At 43.4% G+C, this 12,017-nt stretch overlaps 1 protein-coding gene across 2 annotated transcripts in view; it reads right to left on the reverse strand.

Moving 5' to 3' along the window:
• SPRED2 (sprouty related EVH1 domain containing 2) overlaps positions 1-12,017 on the reverse strand; it is a 66,014-nt gene that overhangs the window by 36,555 nt on the left and 17,442 nt on the right. The window contains exon 1 of one of the 2 annotated variants that reach the window (XM_069787494.1): positions 1,298-1,593. The exons of the other annotated variant lie outside the window; for it this stretch is intronic. Within the exon in view, the coding sequence (XP_069643595.1) occupies positions 1,298-1,314 (17 nt within the window). The 5' untranslated portion in view covers positions 1,315-1,593. Of the gene's footprint in view, positions 1-1,297; positions 1,594-12,017 lie in introns of those variants that run through there. 2 annotated transcript variants of the gene reach the window in all.

Below are 12,017 nucleotides of genomic sequence, written 5' to 3' on the forward strand. Positions count from 1 at the left end.
TCTGCATCCTGAATTGATTTCCACTTCCTCCCTGCCCCCCCCCCCCCCAAAAGCCACAATCAAGTTCTATGTTAATTTTTTCTAACATATACTTACCATAAACACTGTTACTGTTATCCTATGTTAGCTAATGAATGGTGATACTTAGCAAAAATAAGAAAACTAACAAACACAGGAACGGTATTCCAGCTTTCTAAGTTTTATCACCCTCCTTATTTTGTAAAATGAAACTAGAGATTTTATACTGCTTGCCAAAAATTAGAGAGGAATGTAATGGAGAAATCTATTCAATTCACAAGACGATGCTGTTTCGACATGAGTCTCTTCTCCCTCCAATGAGTTTCTGCTGTCATGTTGTAGACTGCTGTGATGCCCATGATGACATCAAATGCGCTGGCCAGACAAGGTATCCCATTACTCCCATATAACATCACGTTTTGCAGATTAAGTGCTACCCGTCCTAATGCAGCTGTATTATGGTGGGAGTGAAAACAACGCAAGGTGTGCTTATCTTCAGCTACAGAATCAATGATATTCTGGACATAAAAATAAATTATTATGTATATGCATACGCAATATTTCTGAAAAAAATGAAATTTACGAAGCAAAGAAAAAAGACCCCAACACCAAACCTCCTTGCTCACCCTAAGCAATTTGCATTTTCCCCCACTCTCCTCCATTCTGATGAGCGTAGAATGCAACTATATTTATCCCCCTGTAAACAACCTCCGTGACACGTACTATACAACTACAAAGGCTAGACAGTATTTTGAAAACATAAAATAAAAATTCTGTGAGTCAATTCCAGCTGAATCCATTTCAGTGGAGGGGCGAGGGAATAAGCAGAGTAACTGTGGTCTAAATCTAAAATGTTTTTATCTTTTGCCAGGTAAATGCATTTAAAATAAAAAACACACCAGAATAAAAGACGACATTCTTAACTACATCAAAACCAGCATGCACATTGAGTTTGCCTTCCACCTCTCTTTAACACCCCCCCACCCCAAAAAATGTCCATGGAGAAGGACATCAGGGGAAGCAGCTTCCCAAGCAGCATCTATTTTCCTCTCAGTATTTAAGAGAGGGTGCACGTTAAACCATTACTTCTGAAAAAAATAATATGTAACCATAAAAGAAAGCCAGTGTTTCACAGAAGTCATATATATTCACTGATAAATTATATGCTGACTTAGAAAAGATTCAGAAGGGCTCTGGGGGCAGATGGTGGGAGGGAAAAGAAAAAAACCCCAAGAGTAAAAAATAGGAAATTATACACAGCAAGAGCACACACACATACCTGCTGGGGGATGCCATTTCCTCTACATTTTACACCCCGATTGCTCCATTTTACCGTCATTGCCACCACCAGCCTCCAGATCGGCGTTGGCTGCCCCGCGTCCCAGCTGGCTGCTGCCGAGCGGCTTCCCCCCATGCGTGATTCAGTCTCCTTGAGGGATGTGCTGCATTGTACCGGGTGAGTCATCCCAGAGGTATTCTACATATTACAGCCCTGGCCGGACCATTACTCATTCCCAACATCCTCCCAGCTCGCAGAGCACCAGCGCACGCACGGACCAAAGATCCTTGCTTCCCCACCCCGGTTATAGGCTGGAAAAAAATTAAAATAATTACAACCACCGTAAACTAATAACGGGGGCGTTTAGCAGTGGCTGACGGAGTAAACGAGCTACCGAGAGGTTGCACCAGACTGGCGGGCGCGTCACCTGCTCGCCCAGGACTGCAAACAGGTCCAAAGTTGAAAGCGGGCGTCATCTTCTCCAGTAACCTGGACTGCACTTTATTCCCCAAAAGCTGCTAACGCAGCGTTGGGACCAAGGGTCCAAACAACTCAACAGGCTTGGGGGAAGCACAATCCCCTCCAGACGTGCCTGCCTCCATTGCAGCTTTTAACAGGATTTTAAATACTTCCCGTTTGCGACAAGTTGGTATTTATAAATATCAGCTATAGGTCCTTGTATACCATACCTTTGGAGGCAGCCCATGCAACTGAAGTGCCAATGCAGCAACGTCCCTACACAAGAGCTTAGTTTTGGGCAGTTGGTGTCAAGCACTCCCTTGCTGCTCGAAAACTTGCATAACCACTTTTAACTCCTTGCTCAGCCAGTGTGTCCCCTCCCCAAAGTTATATGATCATCCCTAAATGCCCCTTCATTTTTTTAAAAGCTGAAATGTTGCTCAAGAACTGCCTCAGCACCAACAAGAAGAATAAAAATTGTGACATTGGGGCTCTGAAAGCAGCTTCTAAAAATACTTGCCCGGTTTCTGAACTAATCTACACTGATGATTAGGCAGGAGGGAGGAAGAAAGCTAATTTAAGTGTTTCCAGGCTCAGCTGCTTCTGCCTTCCTTAAATCCATACTGTTTTAACCTCGGTTTGGGGCAAAAATCCCTTTTTCCCAGGATAGAGAACGGTGGCTGAGGTGATGCTGCCTGAACGCATCCTTTAGGAAAGCTGCATCCCCATTTTACAGACATAATAACCTAAAATCACACACACTCTTGAAAACTTCAAGCTTAGACCACGGAAGCACCGAGCTCAAGACCACCACAGCTTCAGTGTGTAGACATCAGGCTTCACGGAGGATGCTGAGGACATCCTGAGTTGCCAGGACAGAAGCATTTGTTCCTTGCTTCTCTCCAGCATCCAGCGAGCACATGTGCAGGTGTAGCTGCAGGCACCTTTTTGCAGCTTGGCTGAATTTTGTCACGACAATGGAATCAAGCTACACTCCAAAGCCATACTGAAGGTAACAGACAGCATTTTAAGTTTGTTACCGTGGGATCAAGTGACAGCTGCATTTACCCTATTTCAATATACAACATAAAAAGGTCCTTAATTTAATGGGCAAAGGGTACTCCATTTTGGTAGAAGTGCATTTGCGAGCACTGGGTAACTCATTAACCAGTCAGAGCATCGTGCTATCCAAGTAATTAATTTTTTGTTTTTTTAATTTTAATTGCACATCCCCAGTCCACAACTCATCCTCCCAGATGCACCAGGATTTGCTGCCTTGCTTTCCTCTTCAAGCTCTGCAGAAGCGCTGCTTTTACCCTCAAATGCTTAACACAGCGCCCATCAGCTTTGTCCTCAGCTGTCTCCAGCAAGAAGTCAGGACACAAGTCCAAAGCAACGTCAGACAGAAAAATTAAAGAAAGATGCCTGGCCCTTTTTGTGGCAAGTCCAGCTTCTAAAGTTTTTCTCCCAAGGGACAGGGGAAGATGAAATTAACCTCCCAGTGTAAAACAAAACTATCTTTGAATAAGCTGTGTTGTAATCATGTTTTTGAAACAACAACTTGAGCGGTTACATCTCCCCAAAGCTTCCCTGTTTTCTTGCCTTCCCACTGCTCCGCAGACCAGCCTGCCACTGGTCCTCTTAGAAACTCAAAGCACAGCACATGGCAAGACTTGGGACTGAGCACCGACATAAGGTGGCTTATGGAGGAGCAGCGTTAACAAACATGATTCCAGCATTACACATCAAAAGATGGGTTTACACGGAAAAGCCATCACACTGTAAAGCTAACACAATTTTGCAGCTGTCGCAGGGTAACTCTCAGCTCGCGTGGCTGGGTTGAGGAATGACTTGGGTATTTTCTGCAAAGTCACCTGTCTGCTGGTGTGCCAGGATCAGGGGCAGGTAGGGAGAAACACTCCATGTGTGAAAATCCAAGACACAGAAAAGCCCTCTGTTATAAATGTTACAGCATGCTCAATCTATATGGATGCAAATAAAGCCCTGGCTGCCTGTCTACACTGAGAAGTTGTTGCATCAGTCAAGAAGAACCACCACCACCTAATTCAGTTCACTTCAAGCCCTGCTCCCAAGGGTTTTCTCCAAAGGGAAGCAGATATCAAGACACCGGATAGTTCTGAGCATCAACTGAATCACTGGTTGGGTTCTTGTTTTTGCAAATGTTCTTTAAACTTGAGGCTAAGCTAACAAACCTCAGTGCCTGGGTTGGCAATGCTGCCACACTTTTTTTTTTAAAATCATTATTATTTTTCCCCTTACATGCTGCCTGGTCCAGTACACCTTAGCACACCCATCCCTACTAACTTGGTGCTACAGTGAAAATATCCTCCAAAGCTTTTGTGCATTTCCTAGCTTGGACTGGTGAGCGGCTGCTCTAATACATGAACATTTTCCCCAGTTTCCAGTGGGATGCACGCTGCTACAGGATTTTGCTATTAGAAATCTAAAGTAAACATTGCAACTGGAGAGCCAACAAGGCAGCAGATCTGCTTTCCGCTGCCTGCTGGCCAATTACAAGCATGGTTCAAAGAGCTGAGGCTGTGGTCAGAGCAAGAGGAGCCCTTTTTCACTGTAGCTGCTGGAGTATTTGTGATTAACAGAATGAAATTCAGTCACCTTGTTAATGCCAGTCATATTAATGGACTGAACTTCTGCAGCAAATATTAACACAGTGCACAGGACCAAGAGCTGACAGCTTGTGAACCAGGCAAAAAGATGTTTCAGCACATAATTTTTGTGCAGCGAAGGCTTCCAAGTATCTGCAGCCCCAGGTCCATATAGGACACTCTGAAACTTGAAATGTCTCATCATCTGGGAACGCCAGGCAATCTACCTTAGGTGTCGCATTCAAGATTTGCTATAGCAATATTACCTAAACATTGCTTACTGTGCCTTGTGAGGGGTAAAGAAGGCTGCTTTTCCCTATTTTTTTTTAATTAAAAAAAACCCCAAAACCCAAAACCTCCCAAAACCCCAACCCAAACAAAAGACTTTATAGACATGGTCAGTGTAGCTTTTTGTCCAACACTTCAGAGACACCCATTTCATTCATCTGCCCTTGTTGCACATAAAGTTTTCTTGAATACAGCATTCATTCAAGTGGTGCTGTAGGGAAGAGCTAGAAGTATAGCAGAAATAGGAAAAAGGGCAGAAAAGCTGATCCTTAGGAATGACTTCAAACCTTTTATGATGTGCTTGGCACCACTGAATATTCAGGAACACTGAAATGCTCCTCCCTACCTACCATTAGCATGCTTTCCCTATTTTCGAGGAAACTGGAATAAGGCTCTGCCATGCTGCACACCTCTGCCAGCACAAAAGCAAGGTATTATTAAAAGTACAGCTGAATAGCCCTTCAGCTGTTGAGGAGTCTGCTGGGGGATAGATGGTCCACGAAAGCCCACGTGGGAGCAGTTCTGGTCATGGCACAGCTCAACTCTGCTTATGCGTTTCTCAGCATTGACTTCACCCAGATCTTAAGCATCACTGAGCATGATGCTTTCCTAACACAAATGCACCGCGAGTACTCCAGTAAAACTAAGGAAAGAGGAAAGCTGCAGTATTTAATCTCTCGTAGACATCATCTGATCTGAAACAGAGGATCCATCACTTTTTCTTTTTGCAGTTGGCTCCGGCAAGCTGCAAGCCACCAGCATGGTGGGAGCTGCCATTAACACCCAGCAGCAATTGCTTTGCAGCTCAGGGCCCAGGCTGGAAGGCCATCGTCCCAGCTGGACTAGTGCAGTCATCCCTTTGGCACCGGATCATTACATATAGTACAATTCCAGGTCCTAGTGAAGGCACAAACTATTTATAAATTACAGAGATGTTAAATGAGCATGGCAAGTTGGAGGCAGCATTTTTTGCCCTTTCAAAGCGTGCAAACCAAGGCAACTCTTTATGTATCAGTTTAAAAAATTCATCTCTAGGTGACTGACAGCTTGCAACAACCATTTTTCTTTTCTGGGTGTTTTAAAGCTTAGGCCTTGGACAGACATGTCATTCTCATAGATGAATGGACCTTTGTACATATGGATGACAATAAAAAACGACCCCAGCATGGATGGGTATTTCCATCCAGGATGCAGAAAGGTTCTGGGTGGAGGCCATGTGGATTTAATTTTCCTGCAGACAGATCAAAGGAGAGCTGCCGAGAGCGTCTTACTTGACTCCAAATAAACATCCATGACCAGAAAAGAAGTTACACAAATGACATGCACCAAGCTCCTCTGCGCCAGAAAAGCCTCATATGCTTTTCTTCTAATTAAACCCTTCCTCCATAGCTCCTAATTGATACCTGGACAAACAGCTGTAATATACCCCAGGAAGTCTAACCCTGTACTTTGCTTTACTTGTGTGACATGGACTTGATCATCACAGGGCAGGCTGCAAATTTTCATTTTCTTGATAAAAAACTGGTAACAAAAAAGCTAGTAAAAACCCAAGACCTTCTTCCTCCCTTTTTTCAAGCTTAGATACTTAGCTCAAAGGAGAGGTGCTTTTGATGTCCTGCCTCTCATGGTTTGCATCTGAATTCGTGTTTTTCTTGCGCCAGTATTGGTATCTCCTAGACTGGCCAGACAGCAGAGTTCAACTGCTTTTTTCAAGTCGTCTGTCCAAAGAACTCGCCTCTATGAGCCAAAATCAGTCACTGCCACAGATGGATTCATACTTCTGACGCCCTGAGAAAACCGATCACTCACAACACAGGTTGAAGAACTTGACTTGGCTGGTTGTTCCTAAATCAAACTTTTGTTTCATTTCAGCTTTAATCTAGATTGCTTGGTCTAACAGAGGCTTTACTCCAGTTTATCTGCAAAAGATCTCAAGTGATGAAGAATCCACAACATCCCTAAAAAAATATATAAATTTTTTTTTAAGTGTGAATCTGCTTTTAACTTCTAACTGCATCTTTGCTTTCCCCTTCTGTAGGATAAAATTTTTTTCCCATGCAAGTATTCTCAGACAAATTATGTGTACCCCAGACTGCATATATCCAATTTCTCATCCCTCATTTCTTCTTTCTAGATTTCAAATCATCTTTGCTGCTCTTTCTGAGGGTTGGCGCTATCTTTCGCAAAGCCCTCACGCCAGGACTCAATACTGCATGCTAAAAGCACCTGCAAAGGCAGCAAGATACAGAAGACCAAGAGGCAAGCACCACGATAACGACAAACTTTAGCCACCTACGTTTCTAAATCCACTGAAAACTTCCTGTTTTGCTGGGGACTGACTTAAGCTAACCAGCTTAAATTTTCAAGATCACTTTGCTTCTCCTGCATGTGCTAGTAAAACATTATCTTGCCCTTAAAATGTACCTTGTCTAGCTCTGTCCAGTACTCTTGGGAACAGGCTGCTATTTTATAGACTTGAAAGGAAGATGGTTAATGCTTATGATGCTGCTTTCGTTTTTAGTAATGTGGGAATTATTTTATTGTTCATTTAGGATAGCGACCCTCACAGTCTGCCTCTCTTGGAACACCGAAATGATACAGTGCAGGCTTCCCCTCTTGCATAGAGTACTGCAAGCTTCGCCATGCCTGCCGTGTATTAGGACATCCAGCATTCAGCTTCCTGATGTTATTATTTAAGTCCTATAGCAGTCAGAGATTTCTCACCAATACCTTTGGTTTCCTCCAGCCAACTGTGCGCATCTCCCAACCTCTACTTTGTTCTCCCTGCAGCCAGGTTTCCTGTTTACATCTTTGCCATCGCTTCCCTTGCAAAGCCGAAGGGCTTTGGAAAAAGCACAAACAAACAAGCGTTTCCTCAAGCTGCAGGCAGTTGCATGCCTCTCTTCCTGCCACGGTCCTTCACCCGGTCACAAAAGTGTCACTTGCATTTAATGGCTTATATTTCCTGCGCTTTGTTTTAATAGGCAGATCTTTTAAATGCTAGAAGATATGGTGGTGTGAAGTGCCTGCTGAATATATTGCTGGCAAGAGCAATTTTGTTCACATACGGCAGAGAAGTCGATCAGGGGAGATCACCTCAGGGTCATTCTATATTCTTATTCTGACAGGTAAGGATGAGTTGTTCAACACACTGCACTTCGTGTTTTCATGCCAATTCCTTCCAAAAAGCTTAAGTTTTGGGTACATCTGCTTAGACACAGGTGGAGTCGTCTGGCATATCTGAAGGGGACTGAAGCCTCCCATGGTCTTTCCTTTTAGCAGCAAAGATGGTGAAGAAGCTTCTCATCCTGTTCCCATCAGGGTTTTTGATGCACTCAGTATCAACTGGGAGCTATAATCTCAAATATTCCAGGTTCGTCAGGGAATACCAGAACATCAATGCCCCACACAAGACCAAAAAAACTGCCAAGCTTAGAAAATATCTAGTAAGAGCTTATGCAAGTCTATTCGTTTAACAGGCCACAACGCTGGTTAAAAACATCAAAAAACAAATACTGAAGAACAGCAACATTATCTTCTTGCTGAAGATCTGCGTGAAGAAAGGACTTACGTTTACCTTTGGGCAAAGCCCCGTCTATACTGTATGTTGCCACGTTCAATAAATTAAGGTAATGTCTAGAAGGGAGGAAGAAGATATACTCTGATTTTTTTTCCCAACTTCCCACTTGTTTTTCACTGTTTCAAGCTGTGTTACAACCACTCTATGCACGTTCAGCAAATGATAGTGGAACAGCAAGAGTTTATCTCAATCCAAAATGGCTTCCCCCCCCCCTCTTAAACTCAGATTTAACCAGGATTTTAATTCCTGCTTACCAAGGACGCTAAATCGACAGGAGGTGGACGCTTATCCTTCGATGCCCCATCTATGAACTTGGTTTTCCTTTTTCCTTAAGGTGGTTTCATTCAGTTATGAGTCTCTGACTTCCTTCCTTTGGATTTACCTGCCTCTGCTGCTATGTCCGCTAGTATCTCGGAGCAAGAGAAATTTTGGAAAGGAAGAACCTTGGTCTGAAGACAGGTCTCCACTGCATTTGTGCAAAGGGAGGGCAGCTCTGTGCCCAGCACTCCAGTGGGATGTTTTGGCTCCCAGACAAGACGGCAGCAGAAGTGCAATGTGCCAAGACTGCCCTGCAAGGCCTTGTTGTCCACTAGAAATTAATATTCAGAGAAAAAAGTGATGGCATTTCAGTGTGCCATGGGAAAGAAATATGCACGTGTTGCCCAAAAGCAAGCTGAATACGAGCTTTGCTAAACAATTTGCACCATGATGGGAAATCAAAAGCTGTCAAGTCCAAAAAAAAAACCCCAAACCAAACCCAATACCCCCCCCCAAGCCTTTCTGAGTCTGATCAAGTGCTATTTCCAATATTAATTTGCAAGGTGGGGCAAGGAGCAATTCAAAAGGTTATGCCTTGAAGGACCCACAAGCTATTTCTTCGTCCAGGGATGCCTTTTCATTAATTCTAGCACCACGATGAGGCAGGTACCCAACCCATGTCTCCTCCACCATGGGGACAGCCCTGGAGGAGCCACCAGGCCAACATTGTGAAGAATGCTGTGGATATCAACGCAATCCAGCACATGCCGCGGAAACCCACGGTGGTGCCAGCACGAGCGTTGAATTACAGGCAGTGACAGACCCAGCTTCAGTGGATTCAGTGATGGAATCAGATGATGACAGCTCCATCCAAAATAGAAAGCCAAGGTGGAAAGCCAGCTACTCGTCCCAATCCAGCACTCTCCCTTGGAGAGCATACCATCAGTTCTGAGGCAGAAGGGAGAAACCACATCCTCACCTCAGCCAGTCCAGATGTGCTTGGGCTGTAATGACTCCATGGAGAACCTGGGAGTTGAGTCCCCATCCACCATGCACATGCATGCACTTTTTAGGAGGAATATATTTAAATTCACGTATTTAATGCATGTATTTAAAAACCAAGCTGAGATTAGCTAAAAGTAACAGAAGTTAGTAGTGTAGTGGCTGAAAAGATTGCATTCATCCTATTATAACAAGGCATCACAAGAGCTGGATGTAGAAAACAGGCACTTCTCTGCTGACTAACAGCCAATGCTCACCTTGCCAATAAATTAGGTGGAAATCTGCGGCCATCTCAAAACGAGCTCTAGACATAGCAGCATCCCTCTTCTAGGAGTCTAGGTAACACTTGGACAGGAGACCTCCAGATGCACTTACAAGCAAATAAATGAAGTTTAGCTGAAACAATGCTTTGCCAAAACCAACATAAAGACAGTGACCTCTGGAATTTGGGGCTACTTGCAGATGTCCTAAAGGATGCCATCAACTAAGTCATACAAAAGGTACTTTAACCTCTGGCAGTGATTCATCTAGATATTTTTTTCTAGCAAAAAGCCTTATTACTGAGGGAGAGTTTCCTATTATTTGCAGGAAAATTCAGAAGAGAACAAGTAGATACTAATTTGTTAAAGAGACAGATAAACATGTACAGGAAATACTTCTATGAAGGTCCTGATCCTCTGAAGATTAATAATCTACAGTACTGGAGACAAAACCATGACACTGAGGAAATAAGCGAACTGTAAAAACAGGAAGAAGTGGAAGTTTATTTTTTTTTATGTTATTTTGAGGGAATATTTGTTTTTCTAAAGCTTAAGATACCGGCAAAAGCCTCCATCTGCAGGTCACACTATTCTCTATACAAAAACAGCTGCAGAGAGTTTCCTCATTCAGGTCCCCAGAGCTGTCAGCCCGGGGAGGCCATCCTGCACATTACAGGTTAGCTGCCTCCCTAGCCAACATTGTTACTTGGCTTTCACCTCATTTAAAGTCATTACAAGTCCCTGAAAGGGCTGTCACAGCGTGGACAATGTTCTGTAGGTGATACCAGTAAATCAAGTTATGTTGCTGTTGCATTTCCCCCCACAGCCACAGGATGAAGGCACTCCCTCCAGATAGGTATTTCAGTATATTTACTGTAATACTTGATATTAAGGTAGTACTTGTTGGAAATGAAGGGTTTTGCCACAAACAGAAACTATCGGGAAAAGCTGTTCTGGACTCTCCTGTCTTAGTTTTTGTTCCAATGAAAATAAAACTACCACCGCTGTGAATTACAGTCCCTCCAAGCATGCAGCAGGGATGTGCTGAGGCCAACCACCACTTCTGCAGCGACTTGGTGGCACAGCTATTTTCGGATCATTGTAAGTCACCAAAGCTGAACAGACACCAGAGGCACTAACCTCTTCTTCCATCTCAGAAACGTCTCATGCTAGCTCATGGTGGCATCACAAGGAGCCCTCAGACTCATGTCATCTCTTATACATAAGTTAGCTTACGTAAGTGAGTCAGACTGAGGCTCAGCGCTGCCCAGGGGTCTTCTGCTATTAAAGGAAGTGAGGACAGTAGGGGACAGGGACACCACATCAATTTGTCCTCATCCAGGTACTTTTTGAAGCAACTTCTCCACCCCTTTCTTGCAAAAGCCTGCAAGAAATTTAGATCATTCCCATTGCAACCAATGCTACGTACATGTAGTGAATGCCACCCTAAGAGCTGAATTAGGCTCATATTTCTCTGCAGAATTCCCAGAGCATGGAAACCCATCAGTACAGAAATTAACCTGAAAAAAGGTTTAAATACTTATGCTTCTAGTATGTTCTCATCACTTCGTTCTTTAGTACCATATATAGTTGTATTATTTTTGTCCACTGGAAGTGATGCCTTCGAACTAGGGCATTCATCGCTTAGGAAATACAATTAAATTTCCACATTAGTTAGCAGATGTTAGTTAACGGGGGGGTGGGTTGGGGGGGGAATGGTCTACATTAAAAAAAACCCAAGTGCAATACTATCAACCCAGCTTTCCACTTGGATGTGACCTCTACCACAACTGCAGTTAAGACCTAGATGCTATTTGCACACTTACTGCATGAACATTTGTGTATATATATATCTATCTACATATTGTATCAAATATTAAGCATTTGCTATTTGTCTGACACAGAATATACCAAGCCACATGCTTTCTTGTTTTGTATGAGGACAGCAACCAACTATAACAACAATATGGTCAATTACATTGCAGTAAAATCAGACAAGCAAAGATCTCAGACTGAAACAATTTAAAATTTCAGTTCACACAAATTATTCCTGTCTAGAGAAATGCCGATGCTGCTACAGTGGCATAGTGCACATTGACGTGCTCCCTGATGACGAGGGATAAGCAAAGGTCTGTGCTCAAATGCCCACCTGAACCAGCCAGGCTAGCTAGTGGGTATCTGCCTTATGCCAATTTACATTCCCTTTTCAAGTGATTACTTACATTAAAATCATGCTGAATTGCTGC

The sequence above is a fragment of the Haliaeetus albicilla genome, chromosome 7, assembly GCF_947461875.1.
Source record: "Haliaeetus albicilla chromosome 7, bHalAlb1.1, whole genome shotgun sequence".
Taxonomy (NCBI): Eukaryota; Metazoa; Chordata; class Aves; order Accipitriformes; family Accipitridae; genus Haliaeetus; species Haliaeetus albicilla.